The sequence below is a fragment of the Schistocerca piceifrons genome, chromosome 3 (genome assembly GCF_021461385.2).
Source record: "Schistocerca piceifrons isolate TAMUIC-IGC-003096 chromosome 3, iqSchPice1.1, whole genome shotgun sequence".
Taxonomy (NCBI): domain Eukaryota; kingdom Metazoa; phylum Arthropoda; class Insecta; order Orthoptera; family Acrididae; genus Schistocerca; species Schistocerca piceifrons.
In genome coordinates this window covers 458657046-458679426 of record NC_060140.1, presented here as the reverse complement: position 1 = coordinate 458679426, position 22381 = coordinate 458657046, and the positions used below count along the sequence as shown (strand labels likewise).

The following is a 22381-nucleotide window of genomic DNA, read 5'->3' as shown; positions in this document are numbered from 1 at the left end:
TAGTGAATGTACAGTTAAAATTTGAACAATTTTCTGTGGTTATTCATTATCCAGATTTCTCCTCATAGAGTATTTTTCGTGCGTATTTGTCGTGTCATGTAAGGTAACTTCCTCAGCATCTAGGAAACGTGTAAAGATATCAAGAAAATTTTCCAGACTGTTCAAGAACGGTATCTGAGGAACGTATTGTAAAAGTGTCAGCCATTTGCTGTGCATATCCGTCAAAGAACCCGCAACAATGTTTAGGCACGAACAAATGGTAAAAAACACTTTTATGGGTTTTATAAGGAACCACCCTTGAACTAATGGTGCCTCCGTAAGTCCCTTAAGGCCCATCGTATACCACATTAAATTCAAAAAGAACCAAACGATTTGCTCCATTTGCCTAAGCAAAAGGATGTGTGTATTATTCATACTTTGACCCTTTTCTAATACTATCCTTCTGTTGGGTTTGCCCAAGGGCTATACAAAACATTTAACTATACCTTTCTATCAACAATAGAACCTGAGATATCATCCCAGAAAGAACTTTGTTGTTATGTGCGGCGTTTTGGACCATCAGAATCAGTAATTTAAAATTAAAGAACAATTAAATATGTCACAAAATATTAACGTGTAGTTGCAGACTGTTTTATTTAAACGATGAAAATAATAAAGTTAATTTCATACATTCATTACTTAATATAATTTGTCTCTGTAAGCCCCAACTACTGAAATGAATAAAACTAGCTGTCTTTTGTTATTCTTCATTGTAATGTGAGATGGTCTTGTTGTGTACTGCACTTATACAGTACTTGGGTTTTCTTAGCGTGCGGTATTTCGTCCTTTTTGGGCATTTCAGGTACTGGATAGACCTTTAGTTTATATTGAATTAGTAGAGAGTTAAACAGTGTCCATGGTTTAAGGTCCCTGGTAAGTTTTATTGGAGAGTAACGCTGCTTGCATTGTCGCGGAAGCAGACAGTGCATCTTACAGCAACTTATTCTGTATAATTTAGTGTATATTTGGGCTATCGACCGTTATTATTTGTCTAAATAATTCCTATTCAAATTCTAAGTTACATGATAAGGTTTAACACTTCTCTGTAATCATTATGGAACTTCAGACATTTTTGTTAGCTTTTCATTTTATTTCGTCCATTAGTGGATAGTTTAAGGATGTACTTTATGTAGTTTTTCTACAACACGATTCCTGCTACAGTAAGATTACTTAGCAACGGTGCCTTGTTCCAAACGCTCTTAGGAGGAAGAATCATGTGATCACATTGGTGGTACTGACCAGTAAGTTACAAGCACTACTTTTTTATATTTCTTTTCCATACTTCCTTTGCTCTACATGTTTTTCATTAGACATCAGCATGTTGCAAACTGTGATGGAGTAGGGTTTAGTGAAATCAAAATTTATCAGCAGTGGCACTGATTTGTTTGTTTACAGCTAAACGTCGATGACTAAATGGAATGAAGCTTCTTGAACACTGACGTTGTTTTGGGAGGAAGTGAAATGGGTGTAAATCAAAAATTTCGAATGACTAAACTATAAAATTAGTGTTTTGCAGATTTGGGCTCACAGTTCGATACATTTTTTTGGAAGGAAGCATATTTCATGCATAGACAGTACTTTTATTTGTAGCTTTCAATTATTTAATTTCAGCTTCGTTAGTTATAATCGAAAACTAATCACCTATGCTGCTTAATAAGTTGACTCAATTTTATATCTGGACAAGATAAGGCCACTTACACCTAGAGCACTCACACTGACTTAATACTGTAAGCATTTTTAATCAATGAGACAATAGTGCCCCATTTGGCATTAGGTAATTTGTTTCACCATACAGCCACATGGGATGCTGCACGGTCTTAATTGTATTTCGTATCTAACCTGAATGTAAAATATATCTGAACTTATCAAGCAGTATGCATAAATGTTTTTGATTGTTAATGTTATTTATAAGAACTAAGTTGAAATTAACTGACTGAAAAATGTAGTTACGAATAAAGGACACAACTATGCAGGAGACACATTTGTAAACTGGATAAGAGGCCTGTAACATAACTTTTGTCTCGACGACATTGGATATTTGAAGTATGAATGTTTGTGCAAGACACAAGCAGCGTTTAAAACCCATTATGATAAATATTAAGCACGACTCATCAAAATCGGTTGTAGCTGGGTGCAAGGCGAGCATATTATTTTTCACGTTGTTCGAACTACACTCCTGGAAATTGAAATAAGAACACCGTGAATTCATTGTCCCAGGAAGGGGAAACTTTATTGACACATTCCTCGGGTCAGATATATCACATGATCACACTGACAGAACCACAGGCACATAGACACAGGCAACAGAGCATGCACAATGTCGGCACTAGTACAGTGTATATCCACCTTTCGCAGCAATGCAGGCTGCTATTCTCCCATGGAGACGATCGTAGAGATGCTGGATGTAGTCCTGTGGAACGGGTTGCCGTGCCATTTCCACCTGGCGCCTCAGTTGGACCAGCGTTCGTGCTGGACGTGCAGACCGCGTGAGACGACGCTTCATCCAGTCCCAAACATGCTCAATGGGGGACAGATCCGGAGATCTTGCTGGCCAGGGTAGTTGACTTACACCTTCTAGAGCACGTTGGGTGGCACGGGATACATGCGGACGTGCATTGTCCTGTTGGAACAGCAAGTTCCCTTGCCGGTCTAGGAATGGTAGAACGATGGGTTCGATGACGGTCTGGATGTACCGTGCACTATTCAGTGTCCCCTCGACGATCACCAGTGGTGTACGGCCAGTGTAGGAGATCGCTCCCCACACCATGATGCCGGGTGTTGGCCCTGTGTGCCTCGGTCGTATGCAGTCCTGATTGTGGCGCTCACCTGCACGGCGCCAAACACGCATACGACCATCATTGGCACCAAGGCAGAAGCGACTCTCATCGCTGAAGACGACACGTCTCCATTCGTCCCTCCATTCACGCCTGTCGCGACACCACTGGAGGCGGACTGCACGATGTTGGGGCGTGAGCGGAAGACGGCCTAACGGTGTGCGGGACCGTAGCCCAGCTTCATGGAGACGGTTGCGAATGGTCCTCGCCGATACCCCAGGAGCAACAGTGTCCCTAATTTGCTGGGAAGTGGCCGTGCGGTGCCCTACGGCACTGCGTAGGATCCTACGGTCTTGGCGTGCATCCGTGCGTCGCTGCGGTCCGGTCCCAGGTCGACGGGCACGTGCACCTTCCGCCGACCACTGGCAACAACATCGATGTACTGTGGAGACCTCACGCCCCACGTGTTGATCAATTCGGCGGTACGTCCACCCGGCCTCCTGCATGCCCACTATACGCCCTCGCTCAAAGTCCTTCAACTGCACATACGGTTCACGTCCACGCTGTCGCGGCATGCTACCAGTGTTAAAGACTGCGATGGAGCTCCGTATGCCACGGCAAACTGGCTGACACTGACGGCGGCGGTGCACAAATGCTGCGCAGCTAGCGCCATTCGACGGCCAACACCGCGGTTCCTGGTGTGTCCGCTGTGCCGTGCGTGTGATCATTGCTTGTACAGCCTTCTCGCAGTGTCCGGAGCAAGTATGGTGGGTCTGACACACCGGTGTCAATGTGTTCTTTTTTCCATTTCCAGGAGTGTATAATTAATGAGAATTGGTATGTTAGAATTAAATCAGGAAGTGTTCTGACAAGTGATGATATGATGTCCTATCCTGTTCTGGGTGGTGCAGTAAGGGAAAAAATGGGTACATGTGGTGTGTCACATAGTGCACGATATGTAGTACTCAACTGCTGAGTGATGTGCTTAACTGTGGCATGTCTGTTATTTGGTACAGTCCTAGCTAGCCAACGGAAATCTCAGTCTTCCACTTCTTCTTCAGCTGATGGTCATTGCAGTTGATTCTGGTAGTCGTTTTACTGGAATCGGGACGCTCAGTGACGGTTGATACGATGGCCCATCAAGTACAGAGTGTTGGAACGTCTACACAGACGATGAGTACCCGTGTGTTACCACAGTGGTACAGTTGCAATGAAACCTAATGAGGCGTCATATCTGGAATAGATAATAAAGAGACTATGAAACAATTTCTCACTTCTCTATTGACCACTCGAAATTCCTCTCATACTCTCAGTATGTATCTGTTTTTCGACAGTTAGTTCGAATACTGAAAAAGGGCAATACAGTATCTCCTCAAAAAAGCTAGAATGACTCATAACTGATACAAAAATAGTGTACGGTGCGTGACTAAGGTGTCGGTTTAGTTGTACTATCTGGTGAGCTAGTGTTGTTCTTGCAGATGTGTCAGAGCGCCTTTGTAAAGTTAGTTTCAGTGGAGCAAAACAGTATTTCTTATGAATGATATATCAGGACGCACCCCTCCGGCATTGTACATTTTGGTTAATAAATCAAAGGACATGGTTGGAAGCCCCCAGACAAACTCTCACCGAAATCCTGCGACGTAGCACCCATCTGGTCAGGATGTATTCTCTGATTTGGTTGGGAAGGGTGTGATAAGACCATTGTACTCTTCCCTTGCGCAAGCCATCCATAACTGTTGTAACTGGTTCTTGAATACGGGCACTGGGGCAGAGTTTACGTCCGAGTTGACCATTCACATATTCTATCGTGGATAGAACACAAAAGAACGTCAACATCTTGCCAACAGCTCATAGCGACACGTGCCATGTGTGGACGTGCACTGTCCTGTTGAAAATGGCACCACAATACCGTTGCGTGAGATGTAGTACACAAGGACCCAGAGAGTCGGTGAAATATCGTGACCTGAGACCATACCTGACGGTTCCCCATACGACACAGCAGCAACAACGCTTTGCTTCTCCAACGCACTGGAAGAATGGGACCCGTCTCCATGCCGCCGCCAATCTCGTCGATGATCCTCATCTATTGAAGAATCACGATTCATCGTGAAGGCAATGGAACACCATTCAGTAGCAGTCCATGCTCCCAGCCACAGCACCACTCCAAACATTTGCATTTGTGGAGCTAACGGTAGCCTACGCGAGGGACAGTAATGCCCTAGTCCGGCTCTGCTAATTTCCGACTAGGGCTGCAGATTTGTTTGTTCTCAGATGGCAGACACAGATGCAAGGGGGTCTGATGTGACCGAATGGAACTTCGATGATGAGTACGCCTGCCCTCACCATTTCCGTATAGTCACACATGGGCTCAGTGTCACTCCCAAATACTCGACAAATCTGACCAAATGGAGACCCACAATGATGCTCCATTCACATTCTGTCAGGTGCTGACAACACTGTCTCACAGGAGGAAGCAGCATCTCCGTGTCCCTGGTGTTATCACTCAACATCTGACGCTGTTCACCGCCCTATATACTCCACCTGGCCTGGTAACAACACTAAATACGTCCAACACCAATGCTCTATGGTGGCCGTTTTACCTATCACAGACTTGCATCTCCAGTCCTTTACATACGTGCCCAAGGTATATGTATGTGTAAAGCAGTGTATGTCTAGAGTTATCTGTTCAGAAAAAAGTATTGTATAGGAAGAGACTATTTTGGTTATGACGGGGACTGGTGGATACCAGGAACCAAAACTGCAAAACGAGTAGCATACGCGCAGGAGAATTAACTGAATAATGCACAACAGCGCCCGTTGGTTGTCAATATGTCGGGCTCTGAAGTTAATTCCACAGCACACTATTCTTCGGGTTTAAAGTAAGACATACGTGTTCTCTTCTAAAAGTACACTTTTCTTCATCTACGATCCAAAATTGATATAACAGGAAAGAGGTATTCTACAGAGAATGCCATGTAAACCATCTTGTAGAAGAAAACTGTTGTCATCAAATACTAGTGCAATGGGTCTAGATATCTGTCAGGTGTTATGTGATAAGATGTGATAAGTCTCTCAACTTCTTATTCAGCCGGCAGAGGTTACTCGTGATGGTTACATTGCATTATCACTGTTTTCGTATTGTGTAGGGCAATAAGAGATAGACAACTCAAAAGGCATGGAATTACAGGCATGTAGAGAATTATGTAATTATGTACAAGCATTTCCATTTGATTGTCTACAATACCAACCTTTTTTTTAAAGGGAGAGAATAGCATCTAGTTGCAGTTATTGCTTCTGTTGTCGTCCGAAGAGTGAGGTGACAAAGTAAGATTGATATCTCGCAACGCAACCACAAGAAAAGAAAGTCGCTGCAAACCTCTTAGACGAATGGATGGTATTGGAGTAGCCAAGAAACGTTTCGCTACACCGCCGCAACGGGCCTTCGAGTTGCAGCCGAGCACGGTACCGCTCACCTCAGTCCGCGATCATCGACTAAGACAGCATAGTCTTCCAGTAGACCAGCTGCGCACTCAGTATATTGGGCAGAACGGAATGTGAAAATTATTGTTAAATGTGTTCTGAGTGAGAGACTTCTAATTTGTCTGTATTAAGTGATACGCCAGAGTAGTGAATACTCACGACATTTCTGTAGAAACGCATCGTACAAAGTTAATTAAGTCTTCCTAGCTATGCTCTAATAAAAGTGAAGTAGTCTTTCATGTCTTATAGTATGCACTCGGTTTCCTCCCAGAGGAAAGTAAACAACCAGACATTTTATCGATGAGTGTAGTTTTCTCTCTGGTACAACACTGTTGATTAACGTAGATACACTGATGAGCCAAAACGTTATGACCACTGCCCACCGTGAGATTGTATGCTGCCTGCTGGCGCCGAGGGCGCCTGACACGGTAAGAGAAGTATATGAGCGGAGCAGAGACGAATGAGGAATCATTCTAACGACAATAAGTGGCGCAAATCCTGAAATCCGCCAACTGAAGCGACTTTAACATACACCAGATTGTTGTCGCTCAGTGCATGGGAGCGAGCTTCTCGGAAACGGCAAAGCTGTTCGTGTGTTACTGTCGTGAGCGTCTACGGAAAACGGTTGAAGAATGCTGAAACCACGAGTAGGCGACAAGAAGTTGGACGTCCATACCTCGTCACAGAACACATGGACCGGAGGCTTGCCCGCACTGTAAAGCAAGGTAGGCGGCGATCTGCGAGAGATGTGACGACAGAGAACAGTGCGGGCGTTGCCGTAAGTGTTTCTGAGAACACCGTTCAGCGCACAGTGTTGAACATGGCGTTCCACAGCAGAGGACCCCTGCGTGTTCACCTGGTGACCCAACAACACCGTCAATTATGATTACAGTGGGCACTGGATCATCGAGAGCCGGCCGGTGTGGCCGAGCGGTTCTAGGCGCTTCAGTCTGGAACCGCGCGACCGCTACGGTCGCAGGTTCGAATCATGCCTCGGGCATGCATGTCTGTGATGTCCTTAGGTTAGTTAGGTTTAAGTAGTTCTAAGTTCTAGGGGACTGATGATCTCAGATGTTAAGTCCCATAGTGCTCAGAGCCATTTGAACAATTTTTTTGATCATCGAGATTGGACCGCGGATCAGTAGAATCGTGTCGCCTGGTCGGATGATGCACGTTTATTGTTATACCAGTTCGATGGTCGTGTCTAGATGCGTCATCATCCAGGCGAACGGCTGCTAGGAACATGTAGTGCGTCACGGACTCAGGCCTGTGGGAGCAGTATTATGTTATAGGGGACATTCGCCTGGGCTTCCATGGGACTTGCTGCAGAAATCGAAAGCACTATGATGGCTGTGGGGTACGTGAAAATTATTAGGGACCACCTGTAACCCCTTATGCTTGATGTCTTCCTCAACAGTGATGGCATCTTCCATCAGGAGAACTGTCCACATCACAAGGCCACCGAGCGAGGTGGCGCAATGGTTAGACATTGGACTCGCATTCGGGAGGACGACGGTTCAATTCCGCGTCCGCCCATCCTGATTTAGGTCTTTCGTGATTTCCCTAAATCGCTCCAGGCAAATGCCGGGATGGTTCCTTTGAAAGGGCACGGTCGAATTCCTTCCCCATCCTTCCCCAGTCCGATGAGACCGATGACCTCGCTGTCTGGTCTCCTCCCCCAGACAACCCCCCAACCCCCATACTATAAGTTGCATAAGTCTGAAAAGGCCAGAGTCGTGCTGCAGTGGTTTGAGGCATTATAGTGAACTCACGTTTTGGTCTTGGCCGTCAAATTCGGCTTATCTGAAACGGATGAAACTCAACTGGGACAGCAAGACTAATAAGAATTAATATTTTTTTTTTGAAATTTGGAAATTATGGGAACAAACTGCTGAGGTCATCGGTCTCTAAGCCTACACACTAACTTAAACTAACTTACGCTGTGAACAACACACACACCCATGACCGAGGGACGACTCGAACCTCCTACGTGGGGAGCCGCACAGAACGCGCCAGTCTTCAGGCCACAAGTGGCCCATCAGGACCATCCGAGCCCCGTGTCATCCTGAGCTAAGGATGCGGATAGGAGGGAAGTGTGGTCAGCACACCGCTCTCCCGGTCGTTACGATGGTTTTCTTTGACCGTAGTCGCTACTATTCGGTCTAGTAGCTTCTCAGTTGGCATCACGAGGCTTAGTTCACCCCGGAAAATGGCAACAGCGCATGGCGGTCCGGATGGTCACCCATCCAAGTGGCGGTCACGCCCGACAGCGCTTAACTTCGGTGATCAGCGGCAAGGCCGTTGCCATGTATACATATCAATGTACCAAAAATATCTGTACTTATACCCCTTGCACCCTTTGTGACGTTTTGACTGAAAACAGTGACAGAACATTTTCAAATTGGTTCACCAGGCAATGCAGCAAAGGGGGTCGCAGGTAGCGTGTGGAAAGGCTTACGTACCGAACTGAGCCAACCGGTAGTTGATGGTGACGAGGATGACGCCGTAGGAGATGAGGAAGTCGGGCCCGTGTTCCGTGTCGGAGCCGCTGTTGTAGTAGAAGCCCCCGCCGTGCACCCAGAAGAGCACGGGCAGGTTGGCGCCCTGCTCTGGGACGCCCGGCACGTACACGTTCAGGTAGAGGCAGTCCTCGGAGCCGCTGCCGTCGGGCTGTATGCAGTCGCTGCCGTACTCCTTGGCGTCGCGTACCCCTTCCCAGCCACCGGCTGGCTGGGGATCCTGCGAAGGCATCAGTGATTGCGTGATAAGAGCCTTTCGCAGAACTCACCTTTTCCATTTTAAATTGAAATTTTTGACCAAGCCAGTTGCACGACAGGTAATTCGACTCGGAGATGACAACAGGGCACCACGAAATAGTTTCGTCCACAGCCTTCATCCACATCTATATCGTTATTCCGTGAGGCGCTCTATGGTATATGGTGAAGGGTACATACTAAACTAGGGTCATTTCCCCCTTCCCAGTCCTTTCATTAATGTTACGTGGGTAGAAAGTTCGTCTCTCTGGGCCAATAAGTTTGAATTTATATAACTTTTTGCGTCTTAGGAATTACTTGAGGTGTATGTGGAGGAAAGCAGTAGGTTTCTTGATTAGAATTGGAGCTTAGACTCTCAGTATTTTCTCGATAAGGCCACCTGTAATATAAATTGTTTTTAATGTTTCAAACCAATTTTTGAGCATCTCTATGTCACTCCGACAATGACCGAACACATATGTGTGTGACGGGTTGTGCTCAGAGCAGTCCCGAGGAGGTTCTGCACCCCCTGCCGAACTACCAATATTGAACTCTCCCCTTCCTCCCCCCCCCTCCCATTAAAATTAATGGATAGCAAACTTTTCTACACAGATTTAACAAATTTTGTAATTTTGTAAGCAGGTTTAATATAAATGAAGCATTACCGAAAAATATTACTTAAATGAACTATATTTATGAAAAACATCAAACAAAACAAATTAAATATATCATTCTAATAAGTAAATTGCAAATTATGTAAACTTTCCAAAAATATTTACACTACGGCAAAATCTTTATCTGATTTCTTCTGGAAGTATGATGTATAATAAAGGGCAGGTTTTATTTCCTCCTCATAAATTATACATTGTACATAAATAATTAATTAGAAATAAAAGGTAAAGGTTATTAGAACGTAACTTAGCATTTGCTTGCTATGAGTGATGCAGACTCGTCAATTACGTCATTGACGATGTTAAATTGCAGAGCATACGTTTATCTACACGAGCCTTCAGTTTAGAGAAAAGAACATAGCTCTGCACAGGCACAGCGTTTAAAATATCCCGTAAGATCGGTTTTCAGCCACAGAAGGTCGCTCAATTGTTTTCACGTACACAGCAGATCGTACCATCCAGAACGTGGAAGGAGTAAAAATGGAGTGGAAAGCAAATTACATATTCCCTGCACAGAGGCTTTTGTGCTTAATATTCCGTAGTTAAATTTAGGTTAAGAAACAACAGAATAACTAATAGTTCGCTCTTACATGAACACCGGCCGCGGTGGCCGAGCGATTCTAGGCGTTTCAGTCGGGAACCGCGCGACTGCTACGGTCGCAGGTTCGAATCCTGCCTCGGGCATGGATATGTGTGATGTCCTTAGGTTAGTTAGGTTTAAGTAGTTCTAAGTTCTAGGGGACTGATGACCTCAGAAGTTAAGTCCCAGAGTGCTCAGAGCCATTTTTTTTAAAGTCGGAAACGTGATGGTACGCATTTCTCCTTTACACGAGGCATCACAACAACGTTTCACCAGGCAACGCCGGTCAACTGCGTTGAATCATTTTTTTTTCTTACATGAACAATATTTTGAGAGGTTTCACATCGATTTCATGTGTAGAAATGACTAGTTCGATTATACAAGCTAATGCATGAAAGGACTTTTCAGATTTGTATGCCGTCACAACAGAGTAACATATACACTACTGGCCAGTAAAACTGCTGCACCAAGAAAAAACGCAGATGATAAGCTGGTATTCATTGGACAAGTATATTATACTAGAACTGACATGTGATTACATTTTCACACAATTTGGGTGAACAGATCCTGAGAAATCAGTACCCAGAACAACCACCTCTGGCCGTAATAACGGCCTTGATATGCCTGGGCATTGAGTCAAACAGAGCTTGGATGGCGTGTACAGGTACAGCTGCCCATGCAGCTTCAACACGATACCACAGTTCATCACGAGTAGTGACTGGCGTATTGTGACGAGCCAGTTGCTCGGCCACCATTGACGAGACGTTTTCAGTTGGTGAGAGATCTGGAGAATGTGCTGTCCAGGGCAGCAGTCGAACATTTTCTGTATCCAGAAAGGCTCGTACAGGACCTGTAACATGCGTTCGTGCATTATCCTGCTGAAATGTAGGGTTCCGCAGGGATCGAATGAAGGGTAGAGCCACGGGTCGTAACACATCTGAAATGTAACGTCCACTGTTCAAAGTGCCGTCAATGCGAACAAAAGGTGACCGAGACGTGTAACCAATGGCACCCCGTACCATCACACCGGGTGATACGCCAGTATGACGATGACGAATACACGCTCCCAATGTGCGTTCACCGCAATGTCGCCAAACACGGATGCGACCATCATGGTGCTGTAAACAGAACCTGGATTCATCGGAAAAAATGACGTTTTGCCATTTGTGCACCCAGGTTCGTGGTTGAGAACATCATCGCAGGCGCTCCTGACTGTGATCCACCGTCAAGGGCAACCGCAGCCATGGTCTCCGAGCAGATAGTCCATGCTGCTGCAAACGTCGTAGAACTATTCGTGCAGATGGTTGTTGTCTTGCAAACGCCCCCATCTGTTGACTCACTGATCGAGACGTGGCTGCACGATCCGTTGCAGCCATGCGGATAAGATGCCTGTCATCTCGACGGCTAGTGATACGAGGCGGTTGGGATCCAACACGGCGTTCTGTATTACCCTCTTGAACCCACCGATTCCATATTCTGCTAACAGTCATTGGATCTCGACCAACACGAGCAGCAATGTCGCGATTCGATAAACCACAATCACGATGGGCTACAATCCGACTTTTATTAAAGTCGGAGCCGGCCGAAGTGGCCGAGCGGTTCTAGGCGCTACAGTCTGGAACCGCGCGACCGCTACGGTCGCAGGTTGGAACCCTGCCTCGGGCATGGATGTGTGTGGTGTCCTTAGGTTAGTTAGGTTTAAGTAGTTCTAAGTTCTAGGGGACTGATGACCTCAGAAGTTAAGTCCCATATTGCTCAGAGCCATTTTTTTTAAAGTCGGAAACGTGATGGTACGCATTTCTTCTCTTTACACGAGGCATCACAACAACGTTTCACCAGGTAACGGCGGTCAACTGCTGTTTGTGTATGAGAAATAGGTTGGAAACTTTCCTCGTGTCAGCACGTTGTAGGTGTCGTCACTGGCGCCAACCTTGTGTGAATGCCCTGAAAAATTAATCATTTGTATATCACAGCATCATCTTCCTGTCGGTTAAATTTCGCGTCTGTAGCACGTCATCTTCGTGGTGTAGCAATTTTAATGACCATTAGTGCATAATTTTCAGTTTCGAAAAATCATTTAGCCAACAAAAGCTGAAAGCTTAGGACGATAACTTACAAAACAGTAGGCAGAAAACCGTTTGGAATGGTACAGTAATTTGCATCTGACTGTATAACTGTTTTAGTAAGATACGAAAGAGAACGACGCAATATGGCTCCTAATGCCATTGTACCAGGCGGGACATTACCAGTTGAATCCAACATGGATGCTAACAAACGGAGCAATGACGCCACATTTGCAGCTAGTGGTCATGTAGGGAAGGCGCAAGCTGTCTGTCGTATCCTTTGACTGAACCTACTCCGATCTGAGTCAGCAAACAACCAGAAGAAACTATGCTTCAAATTAAGCGTGAACAGAATCAAACAATGGACAACAGTCTACCGTTTCCTACATTATGGACGTGTTAAAAAACATATTACTGACATGAATAATATGACTGCCATGAATACAAATCTCACCACTAAGATGGAGTAGAACCGTAGTAAGTTGAAAACTGAACATAACAAAATAGAAGTTACGATATTTCTATTTGGTCAAATCTTACAGAAAAGATGGAAGCGAACTTGGCTGTTTTGAGTATTCGAAGGCAACGTGTTACAGATCTTAGCAGATCGATAGGTGCCGTAAGAAGTCATGTAAGCGAAGTTCAAACTCAGGTTAGCAATATTAAAGAGTCCGCCCTCGGTAGCTGAATGGTGTGCGCGACAAGATGTTAATCCTAACGGCCTGCGTTCGATTCCCGGTTGGATCGGAGATTTTCTTCGCTCAGGGACTGAGTGTTACGTTGTCCTAATCATCATCATTTCATCCCCATCGACACGGAAGTCGCCGAAGTGGCGTCAAATCGAAAGACTTGCACCAGGCGAAAGGTCTACCCGACGGGAGGCCCTACTCACACGACATTTACATTTTAACATTAAAGAAACATTCAGTTCTGAAATTGAAAGAATGGAGGGAATGGAGGGAACTGTTGATCCGATGATTAACGGAAAGTTACAGGAAATGGTGCCTGTAACCTAAACAGAAATCTCTGAAGAGACTTCTGCAGCAGTCGCCGGATTGCGTACCTCTCTTTCGACGGTGCATAGCAGAATGGTTCTTGCGTGAAGCAAGAAACATGGGAGATAGAAACTACGACAGCAAAGATTCGCAAGGAAGCAGAATCATCACGATGAGAATTACTGAATCAGGCTAGGACTAACTGTAAACCGATGGTAGTACAGAAGTCAGAAGTACTGAGCAAGAAGAAACGAGGAGTTTGGGGATTGATCGACTTCATTAAGAACATTCGGCACGTGTGGTACCCGTAGAGATGAGTGACAGAGAAAGGATTAACCTGTTGATTGACTCCTTAGTAGGCAACGCAAAGCGTTGGGAGCTGAATTTAGACATCACGAACTTTTTGACAGTTCAAATAAAAGTTTCTTGGAAAAGTCTGGTTCATCCAGAACTACGATAATTTGGGACGAGAGTTTGTTGTCACAAAAATTCCAGAACGTGGACGAGGGTCCATCAACGATTATCGTAAGCTGTGTTTCAGGTGACTTGAATGTCTCAAGGATAGGAGGACTGAATCAGAAATAGTATTGCTGTTGTGAAAGGAATTACCCGACGATCCCAAGCAATACGTCGGCAACTACAAGATCTTCGACGAGTTATTAGAAAAAATTGAGGTCGAGAATCGGTGGAGTAAAACACGCGACCTGTCGAATTGCAGAAACCAAAACATACTTGAAGGAGGTGGACAAAATGGACTTCAAATGAACATGGTGAGAGGGCGCGGTAGAGGAAACTATTCTCACGGTGGAAGAGGTATCTTTAACAATAGTAGGGTGCAGGAAGATGCGGAAAACTAGTTTCGTTTCCATGCAGATTGAGGGCCTCACTGGTACAGAAGGAAGTAAATGATCCAATGACAGGCAGAAGTACTAGAAGGAAGAAGACAGGGGCAAGAATATGAGGCATTGCCATGTTGAAAGTACGTTTTGCGCCCAAAACCATGACAAGATTAACATTGGCACACAGACATCAAGACAAGTGGTAGAATTGCTCGCGCTTGAAGAAATTCAGTTTAAGGATAACCAAGTGGAATAAAAAGCTGAAAGTAAGGAAGATGTGGAGATTCGTCGAGATCAGCAGGAAGAATTAATGGTGGAAGTGCTCATAGAGGGGCATGTTGTTACAGATAGTGACAATAGTTGTGAACAAGGGAAGAAGTCAAGCGATGTGGCGTTGATGAAAGAATTCCGTCAAGTATATGATGAATTGAGAAAGTGGAGAATCAAGAAGAGTATATAATACTGTGACTGCGAAGCGGCCCTACACGAAATCACGACGAGGGAGGAGGGAAGAGGGCACCGCACACTAATGCATGCAAATATAGACGAGATTATTCCATGCGGAGAATAAGAACTGCAACTCAAAACTTATACTGCAACTAAGAAGGTAATTGTAAAGGAAGTAACTGAATCTGATCCGAGGATCACATTTATAGAGAGCCATGATAGATATGTAGTAGACGCTGAAGTATATGACCGGGGCAGCAATTCGACACACAGCGACGTGGAAGATGTATCCGATGCAGTGAGACAGTATAGGCAAGACAGTACTTCTGCTGAAGTCTTGACCTAGTAGCGCCTCCGAGGTCAATGCAGGAAGAGGAAGAGGAAACATATGTTTGACGGTCCAGAAGTTGTCAAAGACATTTACTGGTTTACAGAGGGAACTCAACGTCGACGGCAGCGGGCACGGACGGCCGTCCAGCAGGGCACTGCCACGAAGTCCCATGAAGAAGTTGGTGCTGGCGGCAGGTGCAGCCTGCTCACCAACCCAGGGCTGCTGCTGGCGGCCAGTCATATCGATGTCTGTCATACCCCCGGTGTCATAGTTGTGCTGCTGGTTTCCACTGACGAGAAGTGAACCCCTAAATCGAAATTTACACTCGTTTATATGCTTCTGACGTCCATTTGTTTCAACTAAAACCAGGCACCTAATCATGTCGCCCATAACAAGAGGCTTTCCCTTGCGTGGTGATATCGCCCCGCTGGCTACACAGTTACTACTATGTGGTACAGTTTACTGCTGTGCTTGGATATCCTGGCTTCGCAGTCCCATTGCGCATCTGCAGTGGCTGTTTACGTAATGCTCCATGGTAGCTTCTGCACTACATCTCATTACTTTTGCTGAAGAACTATAATTTCTGCTCAAAGACTGGGTAGCGCACTACACTGCCCCACTCCGACCCGGTTCTCCACTATGATTACGTTTACCCTTAATCTGTAAAGCAACTACATAGTACCATACCGTCTACCTCTCAACTACTACACTGCTGTATTAATCTATGACTCCATAAACTTATTTTTCGTTTCTTGCACATATTGCTTAATCTCACATCACTCAAGGGTACCAAGCAATGCAAATTAACTATTAACTAAAATATTATCAGACTTTTTCACTACTAGACATGTTGACATGCTTATGAAAAACAAACTTGTAGGTGTGGACCTACAAACTAAAGTGACCCTTTTTTTCTCAATAAATTACACCTAACACATGTAATGCAATAAAACGTGATCTCGTTTCATTAAATACCTACGTTTGGCACCTCCTTTCTTTACCTGGTGGTTTCTTAACACCTTGCTTTGGAGCAACTGTGCAACTTTATCCTTGTGACAACAGTTCTCCTTAAGATTCCCAAGACATCATACTATGAAAACTATCCTTACAAGAAAACCACATACAGCAGTACCATTCACCGCACTGTGACAGGTAGTCCAAATTCTTCCTAGCACTGTAGCTCCCCTTACAGACTGAATTCTCCTCGAGTGCTTGGCTGAAATGGCTCTAAGCATTATGGGACTTAACATCTGAGGTCATGAGTCCCCTAGACTTAGAACTACTTAAACCTAGCTAACCTAAGGACATGACACACATCCATGCCCGAGGCAGGATTCGAACCTGCAACCGTAGCAGCAGGGCGGTTCCAGACTGAAGCGCCTAGAACCGCTCTGCCACAAGGCCGGTGAACTGCTTGGTTTTCCGGCACTTTTGCTCATCCAAAACAACTTTCTGAGGCATGGTGGCACTGTACAATGCGAGTTACCCCTTAATGTATTTGTACATAGTTTCAGTGGTTTGCCCGATATAATAAAAGCATCCCATGACAGTTCCTCACTGGCAACAGTTTTCTGTCACTGAAGGTTAATTTGGCATGATGTTCACTCAGAACGTCTACTTTCAGACTCGCGTTGCACCCTTCACCCATTTCATTTTTTTCATGTACAACAGACCGTGGGGTCTGCCGTAAACACTCGCTGCTCATGTCAGATGCTTGCTCTGTAAGGCTGTGACACACTACTTAAGCTCGCGCCACATTGAATCTCTGGCGTACACTTGTCAACAGTTTCAGCTCTATCGACTTGATCATCCATTCTACGAACTCGCCTGCTTTTTCTTTTCCTCTGTTCATCTTGCTTCTGGGGAAATACAGGTGCCCGTACCGTCACTACCTCAACATCTCCAACAACTTCTTGTGCATTCCCTGTAGTATCCACAACAGCAAAATCGTCTGCAGTGCCACTCTGCAGGACGCAAATATCGCTGGCACATCCACTTCCCTGTGCACTACTTTCTTCAGCGCCATGGAGATCACATGGGCCTGCACTATGCTTGTGTCATGGCAGCAGTACGCGATGACAGCTGTGCATTGGGGTACGACTCGCCACCCTCTGACAGGTGTAATAGTGCCAAGTTCCAGTAGGAACTCAGCGTCAGTGGCAGTAGGCATAGACAGCTTGTTGGTGGGGCTGTGACTCCAAGATCTGTTAAGGACTTAGTGCTGGCGTCAGCACCACCCCATCTCAAATACATGGCTCCTGCTGGTGCTACACAGTTGTCTCACTGTCGTTGTATCCTTGGTGTTGTGGCGGTGTGTTGGTTTCCAGCAATGAAATTCTAACTCTGGCAGGCGTTGTTTTTACCACGAGACTTTCCCTGGCGTGGTGACATTTCCCTGCTAGCTACACGGTTATCGCTGTGCGGTACAGCTTACCTCTGCACACAGCTATCGTGGCTTCACGATCCCCTTATGTAACCTTGTGACCCACAAATCGCCACTGTGTCGGCTGCCGACTCGCAGCTATTAATGCTCCATGGTGGCTTCCAAAATACTTGCCGTTATTTTTGCTAAAGATTATAATTTCTGCTTAAATGCTGGGTAGCGGCACTATCCTACAAAGGGTAGTAGAGAGCATTAAATCCTGTGATATTTGTCAGAGGGAAAAGTGTCAAATGCTATCAGTAGAGGACATGAATGCAATCACACTGGACATTTTTGGTCCATTACCAGAGATCTCAGGAAATTTCTCATATTTTGGTAGCGGTGGAGCTTTTCTTGAAAGGTATAAAACTGTTCTCCTTAAGAAAAGTGACACCAAGGTTGTGCACAACAAGATGGCTCTAGATTACTTTGTTACTGTGGCTAAGCCAAAGTGAGAGCTGTAAAATAAGAGTACTCAATTTTGCTTTAGGAGATGGAAAGATTGGATGGGTGGAAATCAAATATAAATAATACACATTTCCATGTATCATCCTTCGAGTTACCCCGCAGAACGCTATGTGAGAGAAATAGGATGACTTCGCCATACCTGTTACATGACAATCATTGATACTGGAGCAAAAACATGGTAGAATTTGAGAAGCTAATGAATACATTGGACTATGAGAGTACTCTTTTTGCTCCAGAAGAAATCTTGAGAGAGGTGAGGACCAGCTGTTTAGTAGAAGAATTATTAGAATTTCCTCTGTGGAGTGAAAGTAACGTTAATGACAAAATGAAATTGCTTGGAGACAAGATGCAGAGATAAGCTGAAGCTAGGATTCGCCATTATGACAAAAGATTAAAACTTCCTATGTTCAAAACTGATGATTTGGTTCTAGTGAAAAACCACAAGAAATCAAGTGAAATCAAACATGAAATCAGTAACATTAAATTCATTTGTCAAGGACCATGTCACATTCTGTATGCACCGTATGCAAATACAAATTATCTATAATATCCAATATCAGGGAAGCACTTAGGCGTAAGAAACCTTGTAGACTTAACAACGTATAAGTCGTGAGTTTCTCAGGACAATGCTCAGATGTGAAGAGGCTGAGGGAATGACAAAAAGATAAAAATATGTTAGCTTGAGTTAACAGAAAATGGAGATTAATAATTTGTCATATTTATTATTTTGATCTATGTTTATGTACAAATAGGCGTTAAAAGCACATTCTAATACATTTTACTTTAGTTATAGAAAAGCATCGTATCTAATTAGATGCCAAAATACAAAAACTGAGGTTCTAAGAGAGCCTTAACAAGTAAAGAAGTTTGTGATTGTGTTCACAACAAATCACTGACGTAAAAGAGATGGGAAAGTGGCTGGCTTGTTAAGAGTGCGGACGTGAGTATCTGTCCATTCGGACGTTCTGAGATGAAATTTTGTATGTGCTGTTTGGAGACTAACGTTTGGTGTGGATACATCATTTGTATGGAAAAGTTGTCTCTGAAAAGGACAAGTCGCGGGATGCAAGATTTTTTCAAACTTTATCTAGATGGAAACGTTGGACGTAGCAACGTCAAACATAATGGCGTCGGTGGGCGTAACGTCCCATTGCATTTTTTTCCATTATTATTGATGAATGAACAACCAATCATCAAATTTAAGTTTCTCGCTGTTCTCATTTCTGCCATTTCTCATTACGTTCGTCTTTCTACGGATTACTCTCCAGCCTTATCTTGTACACATTAGACTGTTCATTTCATTCAACAGATCTTTACCTTCACTGAGAATAGCATTGTGATCAGTGACTCTTATCATTGGTATCCTTTCACCTTGAATTTTAATCCCACTCTTGAACCTTTTTTGTATTTGCGTTAGTGATTTTCGATATATAGATTGAACAGAATGAGTGAAAGACTGCTCCATCTACAGCAGTGTCTTGCTTAAGACCCAGCAGCGCGAGTTGTATTAGAAACCAAACTGTACACCGAAGTTGATAATCAATTGAACATGGAGATGAGCTTATCATTGTGTACTGTATCAAGTGATAATGTTCAGCGACTGTAACAAATACACATTTCATTCCTGTGGACATGGACTGTTTCTAAGTGAAGTATTGTATATTATTCAAACTACAATAGAGTGATCTAATATTTTATGTAAGCTGTGGTATCCCCCCTGCAGAAGTAAATCTAGGCTTTCTAGGGACCAGAACAGTGGCGGCACGGATGGCCAGAGTAGTTTTTCGTCCGACACCACAGTAAATAGCTCAGTCTGCATCTGCCTTCAACACTTTGGGACGAGTCTGCCTATCGTCCAGGTGTCTGTCGTACCTTCGATGAAGATCACACTGAACATTTGGCTCGGTGAGATTTTCGAGCTTTGTTCGATGGCAGGCTTTCTAGAGATTAGATATAATAGATATGTGTAACTGAGCACCCACTACGGTCTCCATATTTACTGCCGGTGGACTTGTACCAATGAGGAACTATACACGATGTTCTGTACCAGACAATACCAGCTTCAATGGACTTCTACTTGCGGGAAACTGTAAAGTCAGTGTGCTATTATTGTTAATGTCTTCAGTCCGAAGATTGGTTTGGAGCAACCCTCCACGCTGGTGTATCCCACGCAAGCCTTTTCATTTCTGCATAACTACATCAATATACCCTCATCTGAACCAGCTTCCTATAACAAAGTCCTCGTCTCATTCCCCAATTTTTACCCACCACACTTCCTTCCACTACAAGACTGACCATTCCTTCAAACTGAACTATAAATATCATTTCTCTCAGATTCAGACGCTTGCAGAATCGGATGGTCGTTCCGGAATGAAAAGATTGTAATCCTTTGCGTTACTCTGACTCCATAATTTAGTGATCATTGTGGCTGACTGCCTGGGAAAAGACGCGGGTTCAGTTCCCGATATTGCCACGGATTTTTCATTAGTGGGATAGGTGGAACGGGGTCCATCGAACCTCATGTTGCCGTTGAGGAACTGCTTTAATGAGAAGTAGCGGTTCCAATGTCTGCCGGGAGAGCTGTGTGTTACCACCACGTCTCTCCATACCGCATCCAGAGGACTAGATTGGCTGAGAAGACACGGCAGTCGATAGGTCACGATTGACCTATTTGTAGCCAGAACAGCGGTTATTTCCCTTTCCTACTCCCCTACACGTAAGTCAAAATTTATCCTAAGTAAAATTTATTTCATTCCATAATTGCTACTGATACAGCTGCCGGTGTAAGATCTCAGATAAAAATACTGTTTCGGTTGTGGAGTTTTTATTTTCAGATTTCAGTGACCCTTTTCGCCTGTCGTAGGTATATTCAGAGTATGGTCACGGCGCACGCCGTCCGTAAGATGATTACACGATGCGAATACATCGGCAAAATGCGACTGGAATATCAAAAAGATGAGAATTCTCATTGCGTGCCAAGGGATTCCTTACTCGTAGTCACGCTTAAAGGACGCCGCATAAGTTAAAAACAGATGCACAGCAGAGCTTCATGGAGTGTGAGTACAACGTGTATAAGCGGTCCCGCAGACAAATATAGAATGTGGAAAAGTATGGTAATCGGACCTAGTGTCCAAGTAATGCGGTAGAATCCCAAGTTCTTACCTTCATTCATATGGAACACATGGTCTTGTGAAATCGAAAGAATGTATTTGGAACACCCTGTATCTCTCACCCATTGCGAAACAGCACTCAAACTTCTTCATCTCGTCAATGGAGCGGATGTACCGTTCATAGACCGATACAGTAACAAGTGGTCTGTATCACACAGCTCTTAACGGTATTTAGACTACAGTGAATACGACAGAACTTTTTTATTTGTTTAGTGACTTCGTAACGTCCGCCGGCCGGAGTGGCCGTGCGGTTAAAGGCGCTGCAGTCTGGAACCGCAGGACCGCTACGGTCGCAGGTTCGAATCCTGCCTCGGGCATGGATGTTTGTGATGTCCTTAGGTTAATTAGGTTTAACTAGTTCTAAGTTCTCGGGGACTAATGACCTCAGCAGTTGAGTCCCATAGTGCTCAGAGCCATTTGAACCATTTTTTTTTTTGTAACGTCCCCTTTGGAAAATTTTATGAATTAATGTGCTGGTAAACCTCTTACGTTATTTGATTTTCAAACAGGTGAGCAAAACTGAACGTACTCAGAGATTTCTCTTTTTACTTATTCTGATCAACATTAAAATGACACACAATATTTTTAGCCCAACGCAATCTGACTTTCAGTAATCCCTACAAAAGAATAGCCCTGACAAACAATAACCTATACATTTCATGAATCACTTACCTCACAAAAATCTTCATTACTCGAACTACTGCAATACAGCGTGCGCCCATACTGCCAGCTAAATGAAAGATTCTATCTACTGAAGGCACTAACTACTGATAGTAATAGTTAGCAAAAGAAAGATATTGGTACAGAACAAACAATGTATTTACCTTAATAGTGTTCAAAAGTCATAATATATATATATATATATATATATATATATATATATATATATATATATATCAGTTCATGACATCCAGTCTTACAAATTCCTTTTTCTGACGGACACACGTCCAGATCGTCCGCTCTCAAAATTCTGCCGTCTGTCTCCCCACATCCACCACTGCTGGAAGCTCACGTCCGGTAACTGCCCAACGCTATGCGCTGTTCAGATCCAGCTGCTCAACAATACAATAGCGAATACTGCAACAATGACAAGCAGCCACAGACTGTACACAGCACAATCGGTGATTTTCATAAAGAGCGCTACGTGGCGTTACCAACATAAAAACCTAAACAGCCTTATTCCAACAATGCCAACCAGCCACAGACTGCACACAGCACAGTCAGTGATTTTCATACAGAACCCTACGTGGTGTCACCAACATAAAAACCTAAATAGCCTACTTACAACTTTTGATTTCAAGACGAAAGGTGTGACAGTGAAAAGGAGGTAAAAGCCAGGGGAGAGAAGC

At 44.3% G+C, this 22381-nt stretch overlaps 1 protein-coding gene across 1 annotated transcript in view; it reads right to left on the bottom strand.

Moving 5' to 3' along the window:
- Window positions 1-22381, bottom strand: part of LOC124788743 (venom carboxylesterase-6-like) — a 132664-nt gene that overhangs the window by 38421 nt on the left and 71862 nt on the right. The window contains exon 4 of the mRNA XM_047256025.1: window positions 8756-9065. Coding sequence (XP_047111981.1) covers window positions 8756-9065 — 310 coding nt within the window. The remainder of the gene's footprint in view (window positions 1-8755; window positions 9066-22381) is intronic.